This window comes from Phodopus roborovskii, unplaced genomic scaffold (genome assembly GCF_943737965.1).
Source record: "Phodopus roborovskii unplaced genomic scaffold, PHOROB, whole genome shotgun sequence".
In the NCBI taxonomy this organism is placed as follows: domain Eukaryota; kingdom Metazoa; phylum Chordata; class Mammalia; order Rodentia; family Cricetidae; genus Phodopus; species Phodopus roborovskii.
The window spans coordinates 47,106,124-47,118,673 of NW_026126511.1; the positions used below are offsets into that span (position 1 = coordinate 47,106,124).

Consider the following 12,550-nt stretch of genomic DNA (forward strand, 5'->3'; position numbering starts at 1 on the left):
TTATTTGATCTTCTCTTTATGGAAAGAAGTTAACCTGGGGCCACAGCCCATGAGAAGTGTGTGGTGGCCTCCTGTCCTTTGTCCCACGTAGTCAGTAGTGGCACCTCATCCAAAAGGCAACTTTCCAGGAAGACATGGTGTAGTTCCCTCTGTGGGACGGACATTCCTCACGCTGGAGGGGACTAAATGATGCCAGTGACAGCTGAGGTGGCTGGCAGGAAGGCACCACACTTTTGAGAGCAGCCATCTCAGCTTTATTTTACCATGCCTCTCACATGCAAGGAGGTTGGGCGATGTGGGCAAGCATGCAACCATCAGGAAATCACATCTTAGAGCTTGGAACAGAGGGAGGGGAGGCTACAGGTCGCATTCACTGGAGGAAGGAGGAGCCAGGACCTGTACTGGTGATGGAGTGGGACTCATAGGAACTGACAGCAGGGTGTCTGGGTAAGGCCTGTGGTAAGCACATTTCCCCTGGGTCTGCCAATGTGCTGTGTGTGGGGTTCAGGAGAGTACCCTAAGACAGAGACACCAGAAGCTTGCCCTGCTCTGCTTCCTGCCTTGGTCTCTATATCTGTTGGCAATCCAGAATGCCATTGCTGTTAGCTTCTGAGGCCAGGCTCCTCAGGGACTGGACAGTTTCTGAGAGGCTTGATCCCTGTGCTCCTATGCAGTGTTCTGAGAGGTCTGATCCCCTGAACTCTTGTGCAGTGGAGGGTCTTGTAATATTACAAGAGCAAGAACACGTCACACAGAACAGACAGGCTAGCCACCTGATGGGACTGTGGGAAGGCTGGGGAAGAAACCTCCCTGAGGATTGGCTGTTATGCAGCAGTTTTGGGGCCCAGAGCAACTTTCTTTCCACTGGTCAGAATGAACAGTCCAGGTATTGAGTTCTGTCGCCCAGTGTGGGGCTAGGCTGGAGAGAAAGCAAAAGCTGAGACTCTACCCTGAAGGATTAAAGGCAACCTAAAGAGCCTGAAGTAAAAGCTCTCAGTTCCTATGCCAAGCATGCTCAGAGCAGGGAATCAGGGACCAGGGCCTATGGGTGGCAAGGGGGTACCACCAGTGGAGATGCCTTCTTAGTGTGCCCGCTGATGATTTGAAGGCGTTTCTGACCCCTGGCAGTAATTACTGGACCTCTTTGCATCACAGAACAGTGAGACATGATGCTGAAAGCAACCCCAGGTCCCAAAGATGCTTTCAGATGAATAATGAATGGCCCAGCTGCTTCTACCCAACTACACGATATTCCTTCGGCCCCAAGCACCAGGACCATCTAGACCAGTGGCTTGCAACCTTTCTAATGCTATGACCCTTTAGTATAGCTCCTTACATTGTGGTGACCCCCCAACCATAAAACTGCTAATTTGGCAAGCATAATACAAATAGTTGACATGCAGGAAGTCTGATATGTGAAAAGGGTCGAGACCCTCGGGTTGAGAAGTTTCCTGCTCACTCTTGGAAATAGTCTTGTCCCGCTGATATCACAAAGCACATGGAGACAGGTTCAGAGAAGGCCCAGAACGACTTCCTAGGTCTGGATAAAAGATGCCCAGACCTGCTTTTCCAGGTGTCCCATCCCCATTGTTCTGGCACTCTGAATCCAGAGTTCAGAGCTCTCCTGCACCAGGCACTCCCCTTCCCCATGTGTGTCCATTTCTCTTTGCCCTGGTCTGGCCCCTCCGTCCCTTTGTTTGATCCTTTGGTCGCATACGGTTCCCATTGCTCTTTCAGGAACATCTTATTCTCCCTTGTGTCACCACCATATTGTCCCCTTCAGCAGAGCAAAATGGCTTCACCTTTCCTAGTTCCTCAGCATCCCCAAACAGGTCTCAGCACATGGCACAGCAATGTCACTATGAGCCGTCCCACAGAGGATTTGAAGTCCAGGCTAGTCTGGGGGCCTCAGGGAAATCTGCAGGAAAATGGTACTGAACCAAAAGAACATTCTAGAGATGGCTCCAGTTAGAGAAGACCAGAAGACAGTTGTTGAGGCCACCTCGAAGCCAACACGGGGGACATGAAATCAGATCATTCCAGCCAAGAATGGAGGGAGGAAAAGCCCGATGGTTCCCAGGAAGCAGACAATAATGAACAGCCAGAGGAATATCCGGTCTACTACCATGGCCACGTACTTCCAATCTTCCTTCACCTGAAATCAGAATTGGGTTTACAGTAACAAAAGCCAGGAGAAAGGAAGTGTCCCTCCCATGTCCAGCCCCACGGAGGCAGCAGTCGCCAGCCTACTGATGGCTTGGGAAACTGAAGTTATCCTAGGCACAGAGATGGGTGGAGGGAGAAGCAGGCTTACTCAGGGGCTGACATATCCCTGAGAGTCCCATTCTATTTTTCCCTGTATCCATGTGCTCCCAGGTATGGGAGTCCAGAGGAACACCAGGAGGTGCTAAAGCCACTAAGAGGACTTGGACCCTCCAAATCAGAAGAATTTAAATGTAACTCAGTAGTTATGTAACTGCCAAATACCATGCTACCTCCCCACCCACCTGCAGGGGACAGGCAGGCAGTTTGTGGCCCAGGGCAAGTCAGTGTGGAAGAATCTAAATTCTTCGACATTGACAAGTGAATAACTAATGTTCTCATCTACTCAATAAGGTGTCCCCCATCATAAGCTCAGGCTTTTTACCCCTCCCTTGGTTGGTGAGGGGGATAAGCAGGTTCTGAACACTAAGTACTACATGCAACACCGGTGAGGGAAGCCCACCCTGGCTCAGCTGAGAATCTACAGGGCTTATGAGTGAAGAGGGAAAGGATCACAAAGTGCTCAGAGCCCAGATGGAGGAGACCTTCTACCACAGGGGAGTGTGGAGGCCAGTGTTGCATCGAGTTGATGTGTTTATACTTGGTTTCTATCTCTGCAGAGAGTGATCTCTCGCTCCCTGCCCTGTCCCCACCTCTTCCTGAGAAAGGCTGGCCAGCAAGAGCCAAAGCAGAGAGAGATCAACATCCGAGCTCCAGTCTCTAATCACCCTCTCCCAGTTAGGTTGAGCAGAGGGCAATGGGTCATGCGCCCTCAGCCAGGAAGTGACCCAGTAACTCCCAGGGGGAGGAGCTTCTTTTGTGATTGAGTCCAGACTCATCCCGCGTGACTGAGGGAGACCAGTCCTTGCAGGAAGGGAAGGGGTTATCCAAGCTGACGTGCTGGGGTGGGATTACTTCTCTACTAATCTGGCAGAATCAGGTGGGGGGGGGACGACACGACACACGACCCTCCCTCAGCCCAACTCACAGAAGAATCAGCATCCTCAGACCTCAGGTGGTCAGCAATGTAGTGTACGCCTTCTAGTGCTTTTTGTATCTGAGGCGACAGCATGATCTCACTCTCTTTTGATGGCACCTTGGCCTCAGGCCCCAGGGCCCTCAGATGCCGGCTGCTATGGCCATAGAGGATACCCGTGGAAGAGTCAGTGAGGCCTGCACACACACATATATTTTCCTCCTCCTCCTCTTCCTCCTCCTCTTCCTCTGTCTCCTCCCTTTCTTCAGCATCCATGTGGGTGTCCAGCCAGTGATGAGTAGGGTTGAGCTTCAGACCCGCAGAGCCGTGGAACTCCATAGGTGGCCGGGGCCGGTTCATCATCAGCCACCGGGGTACCCGACCTAGCAGGGCCACCCTCACCCACTTGGGCATGTTGTGGGTGCTGGGGGTGCGGTGGTGTACGTTGAGCACGAAGATGGTGATGACGATGGAGAGGGTGACGAAGATCATGGTGAAGAGCAGGTACTCGCCGATGAGTGGGATGACCAACGAGGTGGACGGGATGATCTCCGTGATGAGCAGCAGGAAGACGGTGAGTGAGAGCAGCACCGAGATGCACAGCGTGATCTTCTCTCCGCACTCAGAGGGCAGGTAGAAGACAAGCACAGTGAGGCAGGAGATGAGCAGGCACGGGATGATGAGGTTGATGGTGTAAAACAGCGGCAGCCGGCGGATAACAAAGTAGTAGGTGACATCGGGGTAGATCTCCGCGCAGCAGTCATACTTCTTACTGTTGTAGGTTCCAGTGGCGTTGATAATGGCCCACTCGCCACTTTCCCAGTAGTCCTTCAGGTCCACCGTCTGTTCCATCTGCTCCAGGTCAATCTTGGCCTTGTCATACGTCCAGGAGCCAAACTTCATCTTGCAGTTCTGCTGGTCAAAGGGGAAGAAGGTCACGTCGATGCTGCAGGAGCTCTTGTAGATGGCCGGGGGCACCCAGTGCACAGTGCCGGTGAAGAAGAGATGGGCCTTGGTCATGTGGGTCACCGCAAACTCCCCATCTGCACTAGGAGAGGAGACAAGCTGGGGTCCTGCATACCTGCCTCCGGGAAACTGGCAGCAGGGCAATGGGGTAAACAAGTCAGCCATTGACTGGCTGGCTAGGGCTGTTCATGAAATGTGTGGATCTCTGCTACAGACAAATGCATCCGGAGTTGTCTTTTCAAGTACCATTGTTTAAATTGCAGAAGTAAAATTTTAAAGAACTAATAATTGCCATTTTGACAGTATGCTTACATATCTGACTGTCATAAAGACTACTTCAATTTTACATATTTTGAATCATAGGACATTTGTAATCTGATCCCCTATTTTTATTCATTTAGTATACTGAAGTGGTTTTTTTGGGGGGGGGGTTGTTGTTGTTTTATAAGATGGTCTTACTATGTAGCAAGGCTGTTTCACAATTTGCTGGCTGGATTTGGATTTGTGATCTTCCTACCTTGGTATCCTGAGTTCTGGGATTACAGGTCTGCTCCACTACACTTGACTAGGGGGTGTGGGGGTGATTTTTGAGTGCTCTTCCTCACTAGCCAATGGGAAGTCAGCTCCCAAGGGGAGGGTCCTGGCTTTGGCACTCAGATTTTTGTTTCTTTCCAGAGACCTAAGATTTTGGCTAGTAAAGAAACTCTATGTAGCCCTATACACACCAGCATAGTGTTTGGGGCCATTTTTTTCTACCAAAGCCTGTACCTATAGGATATAAGGTGTGATTTCTGCCCTTGGGAAACTATATGGAATGATGAGATAAATTCACATGATATCACCACAGATGTAGGACTTTTTTAGGCTTTTGTTTACTTTTATTTTGTGTGCACTGCACACATGTCTGTGAGTGAGCTTGGAACTGAACCTGGGTTCTCCGGAAGAGCAGCCAGTGCTCTTAACCACCGAGCCATCTCTCCAGCCCCACAGTAGGATATTTGGAATGCTCCTGAGACCCTGAGAGCTGGAGGGACTTCTGTCTGGGCTGAACAGGGTCAATGTGAACACTGTCATTTAATAGGCTTGACTTGTCCGCTGACAATAGAAGGGAATAAAAGCAGAAAGGCTCACAGAAATAGAGTGACAGGCAGGGCTTCACTCTGAGTGCCCCTGGGTGGAAATATATTCAAGTCTTTAAACTCCATCCATAATTCTTACATTCAATCTCAACCTGTAGTGATAATTTTGGTCATTTCACATAACTACCACTAGATGGCAACAGGCTGCCATTTGGGACACTGAGACCATGCCATGTCCTTGACCTTTTGCCTATTAATTAGGAGGAGTCTATGAGTCTGCAGCAGTTTGGACTAGCCTTTGCTCTATCAGAAGAACTTCTTGTTGCAATCAGGTATCAGTGACCAACCGCTTATTGGCAATCTTAAAAATCAGATGTGTCTGCTGCTAGGGCTTTGCTCCTGATCTCTGTCACGCAGAAACAGAAACTAGAAAGATGAGGGCACAGAGATAGTGTGTGGAGGCTGGGGTGGCTTGACTCTGCAATAACAGCAAACAGCAGCTGCTTGAGGGCTAGACTGCTGGGGGAGGGGGTGGAGGGTGGGAATGTGACTATACTGTCCAAAGTTATGTGACACCACCCCCCCCACCACCAAGAACCTTTCATGCCTATTCTATCTCAAGAAAGTAGCAGCGTCCCCCAGAGACCTGCTTAGAAAGTATATCAGCAGGAGATGCTGTTAACTGTCACCATCTGGGCTTCCCAGTGAAGACTTACCCAAGCAAAAAGGAAAGAACAGGTTTTAGTTTCTTTTATGAGAAAATGTGGGATGAGGGGAGACTGTGCATATATGTATGCATGTTTCTATGTGTATGTGTGAGTGTGTTTGTGTGATATGTACACATGTGTGGGGGTGCTGGTACATATGAATGTGTGTGTGTGTGTGTGTGTGTATGTATGTGTGTGTGGTATGCACACAAAGTGTGTGTGGTGTGGGGGGTTGCTGGTGCATATTTGAGTGGTATAGGCCTGAGGTTGACATCAAGTGTCTTTCCTTGTTTCTTTGATCATGCTCCAACCTTTTCCTTTGTTTTGTTTTGTTTTGTCCAGACTGGGTTTCTCTGTATAACTTTGGTGCTCTCTTAGAAATCACTCTGGCTGGTCCTGAACTCAGAGATTCACATGTCTCTGCCTCCTGAGTGCTGGAATTAAAGGCATGGACCACCACTGCCCAGCCCATTTTTATTTCTTGAGACAGAATCTCAAGAATCTTAGGTTTTCCATTTTGGTTAAACTGAGTGGCCAGTGAGCCTCTAGGATCCACTTGACTCCCCTGCCCCCAGTGTTAAAGTCAGACTCTCTCTCTCTCTCTCTCTCTCTCTCTCTCTCTCTTTCTCTCTCTTTCTCCCTCATACACACACACACACAACACACACACACATACACTCATACATAGTCTCACACACACACAGACACACACACATAGTCTCTTTCTCTCTCTCATACATACACACATATATACACACATACACTCACACACTCAGACACACACACAGACACACAACATAGTCTCTCTCTCTCTCTCTTACACACACACAAACACACACACACACACACCTTTGTTCCCAGCTTTTACATGGCTGCTGAGGATTCAAACTCAGATCTTCTTGCTTGCACAAGGGCTCTTACTCTCTGAGCCATCTCCCCACCCCAAGATAATATTTTAATTAATAAATGACTTCTTACTTGTTGTAGAGGACAATGTCTGGGATCCAGATCATCTCTGAAGGGACCCGGAGAGAGGTGATGTTGCCAAACTTGGCTGGGTCCCAGCGTAGTTTGTAGTCATTCCACTCCTGCTTTGGGGGGGGGTAGTCATATCAGGGCACTGGAGCATCAGCAACCTCAGGATGACCTGAAATGAGCTGAGGGACTCAAAGGTCCTCAAGACCCTCCCCTAGCCCATAGAATTAGAAGAGGCATGATGCCAGGAAAAGGCTCTAACATGGGAACCAGGCAAACCAACTCCAGGAACCAGGCAAACCATCTCTGATAACCAGCCTGCTTTGCTCTGACTTTGGTAGCCAAAATCCCAGGATGCCAGGGCCAACACATTGTCACCCTAGCCCTGTCTCTGGCCTTTGTTCTGATACTCTGCACCTCCTGAATCTGTTATGCAGTCACTCATTTTCAATGCAGGGCCTGCCAGAGCTAGACAGCGAAGCAAGGAGCTTACCTGTGACCTTTAAACTATGCTCAGGAGACCTCCCTATCCAGGAGGCCCAGCAGGAAGAGAATGCTGAAGTCCCCCCTGTGCTTCCACCAGAACAGGTCCACGTGGGTTTTAAAACCAGATTTGTTTTGTTTTGTTGTTGTTTGTTTTGTTTAGTGTGCCCAAGGTTGCCTGCAACTTGCTATGATGATAAAATGACCTTGAACTCTGCCCCTCAGCCTCTTCCTCCCAAGCACTGGGATTGTATGCATGAGCCACCACACCCAACTTATGTGGTGCTGGGGAATTAAACCCAGGGCTTTCCAGGCAAGCATGGTACCAAACTGTACCATACTCTTCAGTTCCTAAGATATAGAGTTCTTATTCTCTGTCTAATCTGTCTTTCAAGATTTTAGGTTCATAAAGTGTTTGGGGGACACTGACATCAAATGGGGGCATCTGAATGCCATAGGCATATGATAGATGTGTCACCCGCTTTCTAGATAGGGAGACTGAGACTCCCAGAGGCTTACTAACTCCTCCAGCACCTCATGCCAGTCCTAGGCAGCCACACAAGGCCTGGTTTCACCACAGTACTCTCTCCTCTCCTCCTACACCAGCCCTGGCACAGGTGACCAGGACAATTACAGTGACCTAGGTTCTAGACCTACCCCCTCCCATGACATGACTGTGTGCCTTTCAAAGCTTCTTCCTACTCTGGTTCCCGTTGGTTCATTTGTAGGCATGAGGCTCAGAACCTCCAATGTCTCTAGGGTGAACAGTGTCAGAAGCAATTGGTTCAGGGAAACTTCTGATCCAAGCATCTGATTTAGAAGTGGCTATCACAGAGCCAGACACCATCCAGAACTCAGAGAGTCAGGGATTATGCTCAAGAACCCCCCCCCGCCCCCCCCCACACACACAGCGAGCCAAAGACCTACTTGAATGACTCAGAGATATCATCACCTTGGTTTTCTGCATGCTGGCCTTTGAGGCATGACCAGTCAGGTGCCCAAGGGGCCAGAGTAAGAAGCTGGGGGCCGGGGCTAGCTTCCCTTTCCCATGTTCTTCTGTCATCTCTGCTTTAAGGCCTTGGGGTTAGCGGGCAGACAGGAGGGGTAAGGTAAGCTTCCAGCTCTAGCCAGGCCTTAGTCCCTGAGTCTGTGCAACAGGGCACACCCCAGAGCTGCACAAACTCTTCAGCTCTCCTTCCACAGAGATAGTATCTTTGTCTCCTCCAGACTCCAGCTCATTTACTGACTGGGCCTGTAGAATAACATGGGATTGAGAGTGGACCACTTTAGGCCCATAAGTGACTGTCAGCTTCTACTTTCTGTCTCTTGGGACCTTCACTACGGGAGGCTTGAACCACCACGTGAGAACCCATCAGTTCCTCTGCTAGAGACACAGGGAGGGAGCCTGAGGGTGTTCACAGAAGGAGGTAGGGGCCCAGTCTCTCAGACTCTTTCACGGTCTTCCAAACATCCCTGCAAAGGACAGGCATTAAAGGGAAGCCATTTTAGATAACAACAGACTAACCACAACTGGCCAGATGTCATCAAACATGTTGGTCACAATTCAAAGCAGAGGAAGCCATCTGAGCACCAGGTCACAAATACATGTGATGTGGTAAATGCTTTGCTTTATACCTATGAGCTCTGGGGTCATTTGTCAGGCAGCACAGGCTCTGAGCCACACAGAGAAGATGGGTCTTGGATCTGGGCATATCGGTGCCCCCTTGCTCTGTGAGCTAGGGGGTAATGATTCAGTGAGATTTCCCATGTGCTGCCCTGCAGGACCTGGGGCTATGAAATGCTTGCTTCTAGAAAATGGTCTCTTGGTGTTATGTGTTATGGTAACAATGACAGTGCAATAAGAGCATGGCCATACAAAGTCAGCCCTTGAGGACAGCATCCTGCATACAAAGTCAGCCCTTGAGGACAGCATCCTGCATTACCTCACACCTGAGTGACTACTGAGCATGATCCACGAATTCAGTATCTTGCTGCTCCATGATCCTTCAATAGTGAGGGTCCTAGAAAGGGCTGGGGACTGGGGACACACCCGTCAGCTCCTACAAGGGAAGGCTTACCTGCTTTAGCCAGACATTGGTGGTCATCATTTGATTCTTCTCATCCTGGGATAGCAGACATAGAGAATAACAGCAGTCGGGGGACTGACAAACCAGCCCAGAAAAGAGTGCATAGGAGGTACTTTGGGGACCCACTCACAGGACACCTCCACAGGGTCACCTGGGACATGAGAGGGGACTTTGGACATGTGTTTTAGAAAACTTTCTTCTGACAGCCCGTGTTCTTGGAGGCTCCTAGGCTTGGGAAGGAAGGCGCCATGGTAACCCAACTAGGTAGCTGCAAGCTGTATCCAGGGTGGGTTTTGAGGGCCGCTGGGAAAAGGGCTGAGCCAAATCCAGAAAGGACCATGAGAAAAAAGAGGTGGGCTTGGGACTGGCCAAGGGAACACAGGGTGAAAGGGAAGACCCACCACATCTATAAGCTGGGCAATGGATAGTCCAAAGCGCACGATGACCACATCAGAGGTATTGGGCACTGGCCGTGCCCAGCGATTGTAGCCTCCAAACAGATATTTGAACAGGCGGTCCTCAGCCTGGGTGTGTGAGCCTTGTTGGGCCAACACTGTGAGATAAAAATAGAAAAGAGTCTGCATGAGGCCAAGGATGTGAGCCTGTGCCTTTCTTTCCATCTCCCATCAAAGCAGAGATACTCAATACCATGTAGCCTCGGTATGGGGATGCAAATAGGAAGTACATCTCAAACCTCATTGGGGATTCCATAAATCAATGCATATCAGCACTTAACACAGCCCCAAGGATGCCATACAAACATCATACACTTGCATTCCCTTCCTGATTTCAAGAGGCAGGAAGTGAGAGCTGCCACAGCCAAGTAAGAAAGCTCCAACCTAGAAACCAGTCTCAGCCAGAACCAAAAATCCCCAAGGGGAATGGGAACACCGGGGTGGCTGAAAAGAGCTTCACCCACTGCTGGGATCCTGGATGATGGTAGATTTTTATTTCCTTTCCATTCATCCTTCCAACAAGCTCCTGACGCCCATGAGAAATCTTCTCCCATGCAGGGTACCACCCTGCGTTCTTAAATCACCATCTCTGACCAACCATCAGCTGGGCAAAGCTTTGCAAAACTGTCTGATGGAATTTATCATGTCCTTTCCTCTATGTTTTTGCATAATAGCCTCACCATTATGGCATTCTACTGCCTGAGCAGGCAACAAACCACCTTACCAAAAACAACAAAACAAAACAAAACAAAAACCTGGGCAACCACAGCAACAGCAATGACCACAGCCACCATGTGTGCATCCCCACATACCTGCCCCAGCCTGTTTGCTGGGTGCAAGTTTCCTTCTTCCCCATAGTAATCCTGAGTGCTCCATGATGCTATTTGCATTTTTGTAGACAAGAATATTGAAAAGCTTAGAGCATTCAAGGTGACAAATCTGCTGGCACTAGAGTTGGAACAGCCCCTTGTCTTCACCCTGTGGTACTGGCCACCCAGCCAATTACCTTGAATGCCCCCTGTAGCCTTGAAGATGAAGTGGGCCAGCCTCCTGGAAAGCCCCCCATGTGGTCTGTGGGCACACACATATGAGATGAAGTCCTTGTGATGGTAGTGGTACCCACTCACCTGCTGGCATCAGAAGGAGACACCAGAAACAGAGATGCATCCAGGACTGGAGAGCAGGATGGGCCAGGGTCATGGCTTCAGAGGGTCCTGGTCTCCGTTGAACCACTAGGAACTGCTTTCTGTGAGGTCTGTCTCTCCTTCACAACTGAATAAGCCAAGGGGAGGACTCAGGGTCAAGTGATATGACATGTAGTGTCTTTGTCTTTCATATCCCATGAAGGTTTGGAAGCTGAGTAAATGAGTGCTCACAGCTGCCTGGAGTTCAGGGCTCTTTGACTGCTCTGCTCTATGGAGGAGCAACTTCTCTTTTCCAGTCACTCAACTGCTGACAAGCTGAGACACGGCCGACCTTCACAGAGGAAGGGGCCACATTCCTTCCATAGTGGCCTCAACTCTGCATCCATAAAGTGGGATAGCCATACTGGAAATGTCAGTCAGTGGAAGAACGTGGCTGCTAGTGACAAGGACCCAAGGATGCAGGCAGCGAAAAGCTCATCAGCGATGAACAATTGAGCCGAGGGTAACACAGCTAAATAATGGAATATAATGAAGGGATAGAAAGGAATTAAGTGGTGTTTGTGATTGATGGGATGAACTTCAAAAACATGGTACATGAAAGAAGCCAGACACATTGCAGGAGTTTGTGGATGGGTGCATTCCAGGCCAAGAGAATCTGGAAATATGATGCAGATGAGTGAGTGGAAAGGAATGGGAATGACTGCTGATAATCAGCGGGCTGTCTTTGGGGGTGGGGTATGGACATGAAAATAGTTCTGGAATGACATGGTGGTGATGGCTGCACAAGTCGTGAATATAATAAAGCTGACCAAATCTTGTGCTTTAAATGATGAATTATATTTCAGAAAAGCTGTTATTTAAAAATGTTCTTGAGTAGTAAGATGTGGCCATCCTCTATGGATTACATGATGGTGAATGTGGAGCTGATGCAGGAAGGTCCTGGGGTTGAGAAACACAGATACTCAAGCCGGTTAAAAATGTCTCACACAGCTCTCTTTTCCCACTCTCTTTCCCTCTCTCTTCCCTGCTGTTCTTCAGGGGCAGAGAGGACTTCTCCCGTCTCCCTCTTCTCTTCTGTCCTCTCTCTGTCTCTGTGTCTCTTTACCTCTTCTCTCGTTCACCCCCCCTTTCCCTTTCTAATAAAACTTCTCTCACACACAAAGGTCTTACACGGAAGAGTGGGAGGGAAGCAGCATCCTAAGATACTGAATTATTTTGCATAGCATAGGGCTCAATCACATGACTACAATGGTACTAAGTATTGCCTTTAAGAGTTTACATATTGAGGGATTGAGGAGATGGCTAAATTGGTAAAGTGCTTGCTTTGCAAGCACAAGGATCTGAGTTTGAGCCCCAGAACCTATCTTAAAAAACTGGGTGTAGGGATGTACTTGTAATCCCAGCACAGCAGAAAT

General features: G+C 49.2%; 1 protein-coding gene across 1 annotated transcript; it reads right to left on the minus strand.

Moving 5' to 3' along the window:
* Positions 1–1,924: 1,924 nt before the first annotated feature.
* On the minus strand, positions 1,925–11,209 carry Chrna2 (cholinergic receptor nicotinic alpha 2 subunit). The gene is made up of 6 exons (XM_051195485.1): positions 11,118–11,209; positions 9,937–10,088; positions 9,527–9,571; positions 6,969–7,078; positions 3,251–4,286; positions 1,925–2,155 (listed from the first exon to the last, which is right to left on the minus strand). Exons 1-6 carry the CDS (start codon positions 11,188–11,190, stop codon positions 2,030–2,032), a joined length of 1,542 nt encoding a protein of 513 aa, XP_051051442.1. The 5' UTR covers positions 11,191–11,209; the 3' UTR covers positions 1,925–2,029.
* Positions 11,210–12,550: the final 1,341 nt, after the last annotated feature.